Raw genomic sequence first — 15054 nt, 5'->3', positions numbered from 1 at the left:
CCTGCATGCCAAGCGTGTGCTTGGCCAGTGAGCTGCAGCCCTTCCTTTTGCTGGATAATGGCAACTGACAAACAAAACAGCCCCACATTGGTTTCTCTGCAACCATGTGAACCCACTCTTCTCAAAGGCTTGAGGAGAAGGAGAAAAAACAACCCGCTTGTCTGTTTGTAAAAGTCAAATACAGTTCAGAACTTCTCTTGCCCACTGAAGGAATTCTCTTTGAGAATTCCCCAAGATATGCTCTGGGTAGAATAAAGAAGAGAAAGAAAGAACAGGATAGGGGAAGGAAGAAGAAATGAAGAATGGTGATTAGAAATGCGGGGGGGGGGGGGGAGAATAGATAGAATTCCCTAAGCCAAGTGGCTCCTTTCAGAGAGGTAGCACTTCAGAGGAATTTAGGGGGCTGTGGAGAGTTTGTAAGGATTGCACATACTTAAATGAACTTTATGGGGTGAGGTGACTGAGGGCTTTTTCTAGCTTTTTAAAACTGTAGAACCTATTTAAAAGCCCCAGCAATTCCTTGATCATGATGCCACATAGTCCCAACCCTCCTGTTAGAGTGATTTGAATCTTACAGTTATTTAGGAGAAATTAAAGTGGAGGGGGAAAAAGAAGTTTGTGGAGGCTGATTGGATCCTTTGCTGTACTGAAGCTACTAAACTTCTGCAGAAGTGAAGGGTTCCATTTGAGGCAGTAAAATCAGGTGCTGTGTGAAATACCAGTATTGCATATGGAGTTCTTTCTTCCCTTCCTTCTACTTCTTCAAAATGTCATTGCAGGCAAGCTCTCAACAGTGGGCATGTAAGAGCAGAAAAGTGTGTGTGGGGGGGGGGGGTTGCACCTGAAAAAAACTCTACACCAGAGATTAGGGATAGTGACCTCTTAATGGTCACCTTAAACACCTTCTGATTAGGAGCTCTAATCCCGTGTGGCTTGACAGTTTTTTACTTTTTGTTTTAGACTTTGGGAAAAGGAAAATTTATGCATGGCTAGCACAAAAGCACTGAAATTTGGCAGGTTCAGTCAGCTCCTTAGGGGCTGTCAGGTCCCCAAATTCCATGTGCTTAAGTGGAAGGACAAAAAATTATAGCACTTTGCTTTGACAGATTCTCCTGAAAATAGCAAATTTTACCTGTGACAAGCACAAAAGCCACTGGACCTAACTGCCTGAAATTGGGAAGGTTTAATCAGATCCAGGGGGCTACCAGGTCTCCAAATGTCATGTATTTATCATACAAACTAAAAAAAGTTATGGGGCACAGCTCAGAAAAGATCAGTGCCTGTGCCAGGTGGGCCTCCCTCCTAAGGACACCCCTGCTGTCATTGCAGGTGAGGCTCAAAGTGCCTTTTATCAGTTTCAGCTGATGTTCCAGCTGCAACCTTACCTGGATGGAGATAGCTTGTCCACAATTACCTATGTGGTATTATTTAGACTATTGCAAGCGTCTTCGGACAGCGCTGGCTCTTCGGCTTAGAAACGGGGATGAGCACCGCACCCTAGAGTCGGACACAACTGGTTGGGGACACCTTTACCTTTACCTTTTTAATGCATTGTATATGGGGCCACCTTTAAAATGGCTCAGAAACGACAGTCGATCTAAAACAGGACTGCACCACTCACTGGGCCTGGGTGGTCTGAACATATTACACCTGCGCCTTATCAACTACACTGCCTCCTACTTCATTTCTGGGCCCAATTTAAAGAGTTGGTTTTAAGCTCCAAAATCTCCCCACCCAGCATACCACAATGGGGGTGAAAATTGGACCTCCTTCATTCCAGGATCAGCGGAGGAATGGAGGACCTGATGTTCCTCCACGTTGCATCGTGCTGGGCGGCGTGTTTTAACCAGCACACTGTGATGGGACTTTACATTGTGTTGAGGAGGGGCATGGCCTTGAAGAATTCTGCAGGCTGGAGTTGGCCACATTACAGCTCATGGCCTGGAGGTTCCCCATTCTTGTGACAGGTTTATAGAATTATGCATGATGTGGAGACAGTGGATAGAAGTTTTTATCTTTCTCATAATACTAAAACCTAAAGGGGTCATCCCATGAAGCTGAATGGTGGGAGATTCAGGACAGAGAAAAGGAAGTACTTCTTTACACAGCACACTGTTAAACTATGGAATTCACCACCACAGGATTTCATAATGGCTACCAACATGGACAGCCTTAAAAGGGGATTAGGCAAATTAATGAAGGATAAGGCTGTCAATGGCTGCTAGTCCTGATGGCTATAAGCTATCTCCAGGGTCAGGGCAGCATGCCTCTGAGTACCAATTGCTGGTTAACAGCAGCAGGAGAGGGCTATTGCACTCATGCCCTGCCTGTGAGCTTCCCAGAGGCAATGGTAGAAAACAGGATGCAGGATTAGATAGGCCTTTGGCCTGATCCAGCTGGCCTGTTCTATTTTTTGGAAAACTATATGCTACAACTTGCGAGTGAAAGGACAAGCAGACCCCAGATTATATAACTGTATAAAACTTTAATACAAAGTGGGCTACAAAAGGAACCCCCTTCCCAGCCCATAGTGCTCTTCCAGAATGGTGCCTGGACTCTGGCTTGCTGGCTGGCATCCATGGCAGGGAAGCTGACATGCAGGAGGGGTGGGTGGGGAACAGCCAAAGGTGCCTAACACTGTTCTCAGAACTTGCTGCTGCCTGAAGGGAAAATAGCTCTGGCTGCATTGCTCAGCTGTGGAAGGATGAATGTTTAAGGGGCTCACTAAATGATGCCTCAAAGGGATGTGGGTGTCCAGGGACATGCCACCAGGCTACTACAGCAGGGCAGGGGCACTGTCTCCCTTTCTGCCCCTCTTGGCACAGGCAGCAGCAGCAGCGGGATCCCCCAGCCCAGCTCTTCTTCCTCCTAGGATCGCTACTCTGCTGAGAAGTCAAGTCCCTTTCCTATGGGAGGAAAAGGCCAAGGAAGTGGCTAGGAACACTGGCTAATAACTCACCAGGATCAGCCCCACCAAAGCAAGCCCTACTTCTGGGGGTGGGGACAGAGGGTGCTACCTGGGCTGGCTGAGGTGCAGTGTGGCCACGTTGTTGGACCGGTGTGGACTTGTGCGCCGGATGAGAGGGGCTGAAGCGGAGTTGATGGCTAGTCCATGCACATCAGAGCGGTTTAGGGGGGCTGCCACAGAGGGGAAGGGGAAGCTGCTGTGCATGTGGCTTGGTGCTTTCCCAGTGTGAGACAGGCAGCTCAGGGAGCCAGAGCTCATGTGCAGGGGCCTCTTGCTGGCAGGGCTGCCTGAAAAAGAAGCAAGGCAAGGAAAGAGGCGTGGCTGGCTGGTCTGCACACCGAGCGGTGGTGGTCTTCATGGACAAACTGCACTGCGAGGATGCTAGGCGCTTGGGAGGGTCTCCGGGCAGGGTGGGGAAAAGGCGGCTTGGCAGATTTAGCTCAGGCTTTGCCCTGATTGCATATGTGCACAATATATGTATGTGCACTCTTGGCACCGCTGCCAGACACATTTGCCAGGATACTGGTTTGCCCTGTCTCCACACAGACCGTGGCTCTCACAGTACCCTGAGTGCTGATGTTTTTGAGCATCAAAAGGGAAAGGGAAAAGCAGCTCATACAGTACCAGAAGGCCAGGCCCCCACAACTCTTGCCCACAACACTCACCGCCTTCCACCTTGTTCTTGGCACTAGCAAATCGCCGTCCTCCTGCCTTCAGCATCCGGGCGAGAGTGCAGGGTTCACCCACCATGGCTGTGCCCAGCCAGCTCATGTTCTTGGGTGGCTGGATGTGGAGTTGTGGCTTGAAGTGCGAGGAATAGGAGGCCTCCTGGGAAGGGCCAAGGCCCGACAGGGCACCCAGGATGGTTGGGATGAACCCTTGGTTGCCCAGCAATGGGACTTGTACTGTGGGTTGCTGCATGATCTGCTGCCCAAGCTCCTGGACAGAGCCCCCCAAGAGGGAGAGGGGGACGAGCGTCATCAGGCTCTGGGATTCTCGGTTATTAAACACATCTTGGAGAAAGTGGGTCTGGAAGAAAAAAGCAGCAGGTTGAGGCTTTAGAAAGGCCACCCGCCCATGTCGCATATTGCTGCCAGGCTTTCAGGTCCTCCTACACTTGCTGCTTCTCTGCAAAGACCCTTATCATGTTGCAGCAGGAGGCTGCAAACTTCCAGCACCCACTCTTTGTGCTCCTCAAAGCAGGAATGTTTTCCTCTCCCAAGAGGCGTGTGTATCCCCAAAAATAGTTATCAAATGTTTATGTAGCACTGTTGACAACCCTTTGAGGTGAGGCAATCAGGTTCCTGCTTTCCAGATGGGGGAACAAGGGTTGGGAGGGCATGATGCCCACGGCAGGGGTAGAAATCATGTATATCACATGCCAGGCCAATTCTATCCACTCGGCCACCCTGGCTCCTGATGCACCTCCTTTGGCAGCAAGACAGAATTGTACTCCACCGCCCCAGCATGAGCCCTGCACCTGGCTTTCGGAGATGTTGACGTGGGGCCTCTGGATTTCCACTGGCCTGGGCTCAGTGTTGCGGAGTAGGCGGGACAGCTGGTCTACAATGCCCAGCCCCCGGATGAGATTTTCACGCCGCAGGAGAGCTTTGACCCTCTCCACTTCCTCTTCCTCCACTATGGCTTGGGGGGTCATGCTGTCATATGGCAAGGAAGACATCTGGGGAGAGAAACAGCCTGGGTTAGATCTGGGAAGAGGAGCTGAGTCCACAGTGCTCATGTATTACTTTAAAAAAGATTTACATCCAACTTGACAGTTGGAAATCGCAATGCAGCTTGCATAAAATAAGCTTTAAAGTAAAACCACCACAAAACACCCGTTCCTCCCCATCAAGACAGCAAAGCCAGACGTTCTAAATTCTACAAGGCCAAGACTGATGCTGGAGTGTTCCTGCTTCAGCCCTAGACCTTGCTATGCCTCCCCAATATGGCCAACGGTCCCAATATCTCATTGGGACCTTTGGCCAGTTCTTCTAGAGCCACACTTGACAATGCCAGCAGACCCTCCTTCATTCACAGGAGTTACCTGGGCGAAAGATGGACACGCTCCAGGCAGCAGAAGGGTGGAAAGGAGCTTTCTACACGACCCTTCGTGTCTGCAACCACACTGCACAAGGGCATTGGGGGCTGAATTCAGCATCCTCCAAACGTCAGGTGGCTTCACATAGAACAGCCAGTAAAACAGGATGAGATTGAACACATGGGCAACGCCTGGCTAAAGCAGCAGAGCGATCGGGGGAGAGAGGCTACAGCGCCCTTCACAGCTGCCCATGGCAGGTGGAAGAAGAATTCATTCTCTCAATATAACTAAGCAAGCATGCAACACTGCATGAAACACTCATCAGGTTTTAATCAGCAGAAATGTACTGGCCTTGGTACAGAACATTGGTCTGGCAGTGGGATCTACAGCCCTTCCCAGGCCCCTCCTTGGCATTAAAAGAGAATCGGCCTACGAGGTACCTTTGGGTTCCAGGTCTTGCTATGGCTGTATGCCATGCGGGTGAGGGCAGACTTGCCCTTGCCCTTCTCATGCGACTTCTCCCCCGCCGACTCCCCCTGCAAGTTCTCCTTCACATCCCTTTTCTTCTTCCCTGCTGTGCTCTCCCTCTGCTCCTGCTTCTGGCGGATCTCCTCCAGTTGTTGCCTGGCAGGGCACAAGTCACCTTGTGGATGTGACACAGGGCTTCACAAGCATGTGTGCGCATATGTACATGCACATGCAGTGAGTGAACCAGCCCTGCAGGGTGAGGACATCCTTCAACTTGCCCACCCGCTTCCCAGCTACCTGGCACACTCTTCTCTTGCCTTGGAGGCAACTGTCTCTTGGAAGAGGGATCCACTGTGCTTGAAGAAGGGTGCATACTTTTCAGTGCCACATGATGGAAAGATACGCCGGTAGCCACCCAGGTGGCAATTCTCATACTTTTCTGCTTGGGCCAGCCAGGCAGCATGGCTATTCTCCATCTGTTCACGCCTGCAAAGTAAGAGATGTCAGGCTGTAACACCAGCAGGGGAGAAACTCTACAGGCTCTTCCTGGAAGAGGGACTTGTGGGCACTGTGGTCCTTCCCTTGGTCTCTCCAGTGAGCACGTATCGAGCCCACACCAAGGCAACATGGTCCTCCATCCCCGTCCCAAACAGGCAATGGTCCAGTGAGCAGCTTCTACCAAGGTAACCAATTGCCTGCTCCAGGACCCAGCCCTCGTGCACTGCCAAGCAGCCCATCCGAGGGAAAAAAAGACAGATCTTATTTTCTGCTTGCTCTGTTTCTTCTCTCCTGTGATGGCTGGAGAGTCACGCAGCCCGAGAACAGTGCCGATGGAGTGAGGGGAAGGCAGAGTGTTGGTCTCCGAAGGAGAGGCCACAGAAAAGCCTGGCAGCTGGTCCCACTGGAATCTATGAGGAGACCGCAGGGCCAGTGACCCAGACAGGCCCTTCCCATGGCCAGTCCTTCTGGGCCCCTGTGATGCTCATCCTCATGGGGTACCTGGCCTCACGTGGTGGCTGGTGGGCCTGGAGAAGACGCTCCTTCACCCGTCTCTTGTCCTCCTCCAACACCTTCCTCTTGTCACAGGCACGCAGGTTGATGAGATTGATTGCATCACAGAGCAGGGCATCCTTCACTTCACGATCCAGCCGTGAATCAGTGGTGAAGCTGGGGGAGTGGTTGACCTGAAGAGGAAAAAGCACCTGAGCCTGCTGAGACAGTACAGAAGAAGGGCTTCTCATGTGATGGGTGGCCATTCTAGTATCTGGCTTGGCCTGTGGGACTTCATGTGTCCTACTCTTTCTAGGACAATGAGATCTGTTCTGATTTTACAGTTTTTAAAAATAATTATTTTGGCTACATTAAGGACTCGGATATGTAGAAAGTAAAGACACTGAGTAGTTCGGATTAAAGTGGGTGCTTCAGGCAGAGAGAGCAAGTTTCCTTGGGATCTCAACTGGCAGAGCTGGAAAAGACATCTGCCTGGGACCCTGAGCTATGTGTCTGAGGGGGGTGGGGTGGGGTTTGAAATTTGCTACTGGGAGAGGTTAACAACATTGACTTAGATTGGCATCCTAATGTCAGGGTGGAAACTGAGCCCATAGAATCCCAGAGTAGTTCTGATTCTGAGGAAGAGGAGTGTGCTCCTCTTTCCCAGGGCCAACAGCTGACAGAGATTCCTTCCACTGGCATTCCTAGCTTAGATAGCAGTCCTGGGAGTGACAGAGCGTGGGAAGCAGACTTGCTGGACGCGCGACGCCGACGCAGGGAGCGGCGCCAAATGGAGGGCACGGAAAGGAGGCGTAGTGTCCGGTTGGCGCGCAAACAACGGTTACGCCCAGAGGATCCAAGGGAAAAGGGGAGGGACTCTCCCTAGCCCATAAGTTCAGGGTCTGCCAGTGATTCCCTTTCAAACGGGGACCAACTGTTCCAACTTAGGGCATAGGTACTCTGCTGCTCATATCTAGTTGCTAACAGTAGAGTTGTTAAGTTTTAAAAGAGGAATAAAGCTTTGAAAAGAATCCCTTTGTCTGTGTCTGGACTTGGCTACTGGATTAGACTGAGAGAGGCCTGCAAGGAGCCCTTGACACCTAACTCAATACAAAGTAGTTTTTCACATCATACTGTTAATAATGTGATTGTCAATACTTTCTACATTCAATTTCCTTCTGACCTCACTGTTCAGAATTCTTCCTCTCTCCCAGCCCCGGGCATATGTACTATGTGTAAACCTGAAACTCTCTACAACACTCTAGGCATCCGATAAAGCAGGCTATGGTCCACAAAGGCTGATGTCACGATAAACGTGTTAGTGTTTAGGGTGCCACAGCACAATTTGGTGTTTTTGCTGCAACAGACTAACATGGCTACCCACTGGATCTCGCTTGAAGGTATGCATGACATCCACCCTCTCCTACCCCATCTCTAACTTCCAAGTGTTTGCAGACACCATTCCTGCTCATTTCAAGATTCAAAGGAGTGGACCAGGGCACATATGCCAAAGGCAAGGTGTGCAGCCTGGAAAAAGCCCAAGTAATCGAGAAAAAAGCCCAACATGGTGGGATTCTCTTCTTGGGGGGCTGCTGCAGGACACTGGGCAGGCCTCTCCTGGGGATCCTGCTTCAGACAGGCAGTGGCATCCCACTCACCTCCAAGAGCCATGGCTTGAGCTTCCTGTCAAGGAGGATGTCGAAGCCCAAGATCTCAAAGCAGGCACAGCCAGAGATGTGGTTGGGGAAGCAGGTGCGGTAGTTGTGCCTCAGAACCGGGTGGGCGGCAATAAGGGTTTTGATGATGATGTCCTCAATGTCCCGCCACAGCTCAGCTGTGTTACAGCCGTGTTCCCGCATCCAGGCGTTCAGTGTGGACAGTTTCCTGTTGGGGTCATGCAGGGAGAGGAGAGGGTGCTGCAGTGATGTCAAGAACAGACTCTGTCCCTGGTAAAGGACAAACCCCAGCCCTGCCTTCCACAATCACAACGAAAGGGGCAAATGCAGGCTGGGCAAAGCAGGACAACCAACATTTATATCCTGACCCCAAATCCATTTCAGTTGGGCTTACTTCCAAGCAGGTATGCCTCGCTTAGGATTGGAGCCTTGGCATGCATTCCAATCCTTTCATTCACCCACACAGCAGTGTGTAGTAACAGACTGTATGCCAATATCCTCCTCTGATTGGCAACAGCTCACCAAGGTCTTGGGCAGAGGGAGAGGGGCCTTTCCCCGCCCTGTTATCCAAGGCCCCTTAGCTGGCGATGCTGCCAGGGACTGGACCTGGGACCTTCTGCATGGGGAGTGCTCTGCCACCAAGCTGTGCCCGCCTCCCCAACACGGTCAAATCCTCTCTCACAACATTCCCATCAAATGAACAGAAGCAAACTCATACTTTGTATGCAGGAAAGGGCTATAAAATAACCTGCTCATTTTACTGATGGCCTGAGTAGTCTTGGGCAAGTCTCTTGAGTTTCTAGCAGAGTGCGGACTAGATCCCTCCCATCCATGCTCCATCCACTGGCTGGCAACTGCCTCCTAGAAGGCACACAGTAGTCACGAAACAGGGGCCTGGGCAGGGACAATACCTCTTACTGCCTGTGTTGTCATCCCGCACAAAGTTCTCATTATGCTTGTTGATGGCGTAGTTGGTCAGATGCATACAGATGTCATCCTGAGTGAGACACAGCAGGAGGGCTTACTCTCTCTTTCTTGAGCCTTTTTCCCCTCCTCCCTTGGCCAGCAGCATCCAGTGCCCATTCCCCAGCAGCACCAAAATCCTGCTCTCCATACTTCTCAGCACTGCACACAAGGAGTGGCCTTACACTGTGTCACATCCATTTAGACAGCATCTCTCTTTCTCCACCCTGGGAGCTTTGTGATTCCAGAGACTGAACCTGGGATGTCCCTTCGCATGCAAAGTGCCATTTGGACACTCCCCAGAAGCCCCATCAGGCACCAACAGCTTATTATCCTACAAAGTGTACACAAGTTCCTGGGAAACCCCTTCTTTACCAGGTTGCTGCTGCTGGGCTCGATGTACCTCATGGTGGCAAAGCGGGCCAGCCCCTCCTCATACACAAAGATCTTTAGTGGGTCGCAGGAGGTGACCAGGACATAGATGCGCATGTCGAACTTGAAGCCATCGATGAGGAAAGGCTGCAAGGAAACAGGCTGAGTGACCAGGAGGGGGGAACATCCCCAGCCAGCTGGCTCAGGTGCCTTGCGCTGAATGTCTCTCAGCCTGGTATAAAGCCCGCTAGGCTAGGAGTGCAGCAGCTGAGTGCTTGCAGCGGCTGGGGACTGGGCAAAGGGTGCTGCCCACCTTGGCAATATACTGCTGGCAGATCATGTGCTCGCCATGCTTGATCTCCTTGGGATTACGCGTAATGAAGATGCCCCGTCCTTGGCAGCCACTGTCTGGTTTGCAGATGTACGTCCTGTTTTTTCTCATGCGCCCATAAGCTTGGAAATCCCCGTAGCTGTATAAAGAATACAGCTGCTGGTGTGCAAGAGATTCCACATGCCCCCCTCTTGTGCTGCCCAGAGTTCCCTCCCCTGAGCCAATGACAGGAATTGTTCTGGACTGAGGGTCGGGGAGGTGCCCCAGCACTGGCACAGGGCAGATGGCAGGCAGAACTCCCTGCACAACTCTCACCCGTCGCTTGCCCGCCACAGCGCCACCATGGGGGGTGGGGCTGCACTGGCCGGAGGCTGCCCCACCAGAGCTCTTGAACCCTTCAAGGCACTCACTCTGCAGGCAGGCACCAGGTGCGTGGGAAGATGCTGTACTCCTTGGGGAAGAGCTTGAGCAGGCGGTTGAGGTTGCGGGCAAGCAGGTCCTTGCGGCAGATCTCTGCCATGCCTGGGAAGTGATTGATTTTCTGAAATAAAGCAAGAGCAGGAGAGCTCCAGGACAGGGCAAGTGACCACCCATCTCTGTGGCTAAGGGGATTCCAGTGCCTTTGTGAGCATCTCGCCAAGGCTACAGTCCTAGGCCCACTTACTTGGGAATAAGCCCCATTGAACTCAGTTACTTCTGAGTAGACCGGCCTAGGAGTGCACTGTTGTTTAGGGTATTCTATCCCACTTTTTAATTTTACAAGAAGATCCCCAAGGCATCTTCCACATTAAAATAGAGTATGAATAATCACAAAATACTCAATACAAGTACAAAACGCAAATGAAGTATACAATAGCAGAAACAGCCTACAGTTAATTTAAGATGAACAATAAAATCTGAGCATAAAAGCATATCATGACCTACTAGAAGCACAGAAAGGGCCATTTTACCTGGTATCTAAAGCTTATCAAAGTAGGTACCAGGTGAAAATCCCCCAGGAGGGGGTTCCACAGCTGGGCCACAAGCACAGGGAAGCCCCTACCCCCAGTCACCACCCACCTCACCTCCTCTAAGAACTCCGGAGGCAAGGTGGGTGGTGATTGGGGGTCTTCTCTGTGATGTTACCCCAGTTGTAGAACCCCCTCCCAGGTAAAAACAGTACCTCCAAAAGGGCCTGGGAATAGACTGTCCCAAACTAGAAATGGCTTTATAAGGAGGTATATTAGTGTCATCTGTGCTTTCTTTTCAGCACCAAATTGAGACACTCTTGCTTGTCCAGGCATTTAAAATGTTAAGGGAGCAATCCTATCAGGGTAGGCAACTGCCTATCCACGGCACAATGGGAGGGGCATGGAGGGGATCCTCTCCTCTGTGCTCCAGCCACCCTGCATTTGCGGCTGGACGGCCAATTTCGGCTGTCTAGCCGCAGGACGTCAGAGCACGGGGTGGGGAGGCCAGACAATGCATAGGAAGCATCGTACCTGCACTCCCTGCCCCTGGGAACGCCCCCTTTTGCCCCGCTCCATGCTGCTCTTATGAGCCTGGAGCCAATCTGTGCCACCTATCAGGCAGTGAGGGAGGGGCAGGGAGGTGATTCTCCAGGAGTGCAGGCTCCAAGGCCGGGTCCTGGAAACTGGTCAATCCTATGGCCGTCTAGTGGCCATAGGATTGCACCCTAAGTCTTTTTTAAATGGATGGATTAGCTGGTTGGCTGGTTAAATGAATATGCCTCTAATCTTATAATTTTATCATTGATGTGTCTTTTTATTTGTCTGTCTATAATTTTACATATATCACCCTGGAATCCCTTGTAAATGAACTGCAGTTCATAATTCTTAAAAATAAAGTAAGATAAGCACTTTGGATTGAACCAAAAAAAATACACAGACAGCAAAAATGTTTTAACGCAGGCAAGATATTATATGTGGCTACTACTAGTCAATGATCTCTAGTTACTGCATGCTGTACCTATTGACGTTTCCAGGTAATATTCATATGCAGTCCCACATACAAAGCATTGTGGTAATCCAATCTGGATGTTACCAGGGCACTGACAAACGTGCCGATATCTCTGTCCAGGAGGGGTTGCACAGTTCTCCCTAGCTCACAGCTCTCCCTGTGACATCCAGATGAGTGCAAGGCACCGGAATATATGGAGGCAGAGCCAACTGGCAGGGGCAAAGGTACAGATGACCCAGGACTGTCTCTGACAAGTATACAGAGAAAAGTGCACATTCCAGAAAAGATGTTTGAAGCAGCAAAGGATCAAAAGTGCTGTGATGCTTCAGAGACTAGGTGGCTGGGGATACGGAAGCGGGGGGTGTTGCCAGCTCTCAGAAACTGTCTGGGGGCATCCTGCCTTACTCCAACACACTACCCAACCGTGCAGCTCCCTCTCCCCTGGTTCCACTGCAGGTACCTGAAACCTCTTCATTTCCATGACACGTTCCAGTGAGACTGAGCAGTCAGTCCAGTAAACAGTCCACTCCTCATCCTCCCCCACTTCTTTCAGGCCACAGCGCCAAGCAGCACGCCTAACTGCAGCAAAATAAGGAAAGGGCCATGGAGGGCTCCAGGAAGTACCTCTGGCCCCTGCCTACAGCAGAGGGGGCCGCAACCATCTGAGCAGCATGGATCATCCCTCTTAAAATTCAACACAAGAATCACCAGTAGTGGCCCTGGAAACTTCTCCTTTAGAGCAGGTGCCCTATGGATCCCCAGGCCATACAGCAGCTGCTGAACGCTGGCTGCTGTTTGTGCATTCCCCAGAGCACTGCAGAAAGCTGACGTGGGAGACTAAATGATACCAAGGCTCTGGGCAATGCTCTCCAGCTACAAGATGAAGTTATTAAGAAGCAACCACAGCTTACCGCTCTCGTATTTGCAATTGGTCAGGTTGATGGACAGCAGCCTAGAAAAAAGATGGGAGAAAGCCACTGCTCAGCAGCTGGGGAGAGCTGGTCTGTGGAAAGCAGTGACAGCTGGGAGAAAAATCACTCAAGAAAATGGGGATAACCCTGCAAACCTCAAGGCTGCAGCCCCTTAGCCCGGGACAAGCAGTGACTCTGGGGCCAAATGAGAGACCTGTGGGAGGGTGGAGTAGATTCCAACACTGGTGGAATATGGACTCGGATGTATACATGAAAAGCCCACAGCTCCCTCCCAAGATTCGACACAGGTGTCCGGGGGACTGAATGGAAGCATGGAGAGAGGACACACCTATGTTTTTTCTTTTTCTTTCTCCTTGTCTCTTCTGGCTCACAATCTTCTGTTGTTTGTTCTTCCAGATCTACCAAGGAAACACTGGGCTGGTCACTCTTCTTGCCTGCTTGGCCATTGCCTTTGTGCCCTCGGCTCAGGGCTTGTTCCTTGTCCTGAGCGCTGTTGTGCTGAGATGCTTTATTTTCTGCCTCCAGTCTCTTAAGGCATTCATTTGCAGACTCATCTGACAGACCTCCTTCTTCTTCCTCCTCGTCCTCCTCTTCGTCTTCATCTGTTTCATTCTCAGACTCACTGCTTTCATCTATGTTGATCTTCATTCTCTCAGGCACTCTTGCAAATAGCATGAGGGAAAAGGTGTCATAGAACATTATAGCCATATTGGATCAGACCAAGGGGCCATCTAGTCCAGCATTCTGTTGTCACAGAGCAATCTGTGTCAGCAGCACCTGCATTCATTATTACGGATAATGAAATCCAAAGCAGAACTTGTCTTTCTTATAGTGCTCCTTTATACTGTGGTGTTTTCATGATTTTGGCATAATTTGTTTTACTGCAATTCTAACTTTTTATAAGCCACCTGGAAACTAGTTGAAGGGTAAGGTTCCAATCTCTCAGGTAAAACAAGTAAGTACATCCACACATATTTATATCGCACCATCTGTGCTGTTCTCTCCTCAAGCCTCTCCAGCCACCTGAGCCATCCTCCCTTCCTGTGGGCTTCCCGCCGGGCTACCTAGAGTGGTGGGCCCCCTCAGCCCGCGGTATCGGCTGGGCGGGGCAGTGGCGCTGCGAGGCCTAAGGGGAGGCCCTTCCAATCCCGGGCGAGGCGTTCGCTGCACGTCCGGCGGACTGAGCTTACGAGCGAAGCGTGGTCCTGCTGCTGAGACGCGGCCCTCCAAGTCACCCGACACGACGGAGGTGCCCAGCTAGAGAGCCCAAATGGGAAGACGCCCGGAAGGGGCGCAGCTTGCGCGGGGCTGCGAAGGGTCACGCTTGGCCCGGGGTGCGCCGGGTCTCGGGTTACGGATCGCCACTCGTCTCGCTCGCACTCCTGTGAAGCGGGGCCTTAACGGCCCCATTTCGCAGGTGTGCGCGGCGACTCCCACAAGGCCCCTGGAAGCCGGAGCTCCCGCTCCGTTCGCCGCCTGCCACGTGGGGCGGGGGAAAGGCGGCGGCCCCCCACTCCCCGCACCACCCGCGCTGGGACGTCCCCGGGCTCCTCCGGCCGGCCGGCCGCGCCTAGCCAGGAAGCGCTTCCTCCCCGCCCCGGCCGGCGGGCCGCGCAGGCCCCTCCCGCCCTCGGCGCAGGCGCCTCACCGGGCCCCGCGGCTTCCCCCGGGCGGCGGCGGCGGCGGCACCTGGGCCTCGGGCTCCCTCGGGCCCTGACGCGGTCACCATGCCAACAGCAGGCCCCGCCCCTCGGGTGGGCGACGGCGAGGGGGCGGAGCCGGCTCACCGCGGCCGCAAAGGCGGGCTCGAGGGGCTAGAGCGCCCCTGCCCGCCGCCCGCCGCGCTGATGGGGCGTCATCAGCGAGTGACCTCTGTGACGCGACGAAGGCCCGCTCGCCATTGGCCTGCGCCCGGCTCCCTGATTCGCGGCGGCGGGCTGCGCGCGCGCAGGCTTTTGAAGGCCGCGTTTCCGCATCCGGCGCTGCTCTGGCCGGCTCGTTCTTATTCGGGAGCGTCCCGGCAGGGCGGGGCGGTGACGGAGGCGGAGCCTGCGGGGCTCCCCGGGATCGACTCCTTCGGGAGGCCGAGACGACCCGGCAGGCCCCCGCCATCTCGGCTGCGCGACTCCCGGGGCGCTTCGCGGAGGGCCATCTGCCCGGATGGCGCGCCGTCGATAGCGCCACGAGCCCCGGGCGGGAGGGCGGCCCTGCCTAGCGCGGGCGCGGCTTCGGGGCCCCCTGCGTCTCCTCTTCCTCCTCCAGCGCCCAGGCGGCGCGCTGGCTTCCTGCCTGCTGGCGCTTCAAGGGGGCGGGCAGGATCTCACGGGAAGCCCCGGCCCAGGCCTATCCCCGCT

At 52.9% G+C, this 15054-nt stretch overlaps 1 protein-coding gene across 3 annotated transcripts; it reads right to left on the bottom strand.

Moving 5' to 3' along the window:
* Positions 1-2406: 2406 nt before the first annotated feature.
* TTLL13 (tubulin tyrosine ligase like 13) lies at positions 2407-14450 on the bottom strand. 3 transcript variants are annotated; one of them, XM_084817760.1, is made up of 16 exons: positions 14349-14450; positions 13029-13361; positions 12680-12720; positions 12229-12347; positions 10220-10350; positions 9792-9948; positions 9482-9625; positions 9055-9140; positions 8126-8351; positions 6477-6661; positions 5775-5963; positions 5450-5633; positions 4449-4649; positions 3634-3997; positions 3018-3255; positions 2407-2660 (listed from the first exon to the last, which is right to left on the bottom strand). In XM_084817760.1, exons 2-16 carry the CDS (start codon positions 13346-13348, stop codon positions 2501-2503), a joined length of 2745 nt encoding a protein of 914 aa, XP_084673886.1. In that variant the 5' UTR covers positions 13349-13361; positions 14349-14450; the 3' UTR covers positions 2407-2500. The 3 variants fall into 3 exon arrangements, with proteins under 3 accessions (XP_084673886.1, XP_084673887.1, XP_084673885.1); XM_084817761.1 differs by lacking the exons at positions 2407-2660; positions 14349-14450 and having other exon boundaries at positions 2922-3255; positions 13029-14101; XM_084817759.1 differs by lacking the exons at positions 2407-2660; positions 14349-14450 and having other exon boundaries at positions 2922-3255; positions 9792-10331; positions 13029-14101.
* Positions 14451-15054: the final 604 nt, after the last annotated feature.

Source organism: Heloderma suspectum, chromosome 11 (genome assembly GCF_057233095.1).
Source record: "Heloderma suspectum isolate Gila_16-S chromosome 11, 16-S_ref, whole genome shotgun sequence".
Lineage (NCBI taxonomy): Eukaryota > Metazoa > Chordata > Lepidosauria > Squamata > Helodermatidae > Heloderma > Heloderma suspectum.
The sequence above is the reverse complement of the archived record's forward strand: the minus strand, read 5'-3'. Positions and strand labels throughout refer to the sequence as shown.

Excerpts from the sequence above, each read along its gene's own strand:
- TTLL13 (XM_084817759.1), bottom strand. The coding sequence starts at position 13,408 with ATGGCTATAATGTTCTATGACACCTTTTCCCTCATGCTATTTGCAAGA. Across the intron at positions 9,626-9,791 it reads GCCAGCAGTATATTGCCAAG|CCTTTCCTCATCGATGGCTT; the intron begins GTGGGCAGCACC and ends GTTTCCTTGCAG. Across the intron at positions 6,662-8,125 it reads TCAAGCCATGGCTCTTGGAG|GTCAACCACTCCCCCAGCTT; the intron begins GTGAGTGGGATG and ends TTTCCTCTTCAG.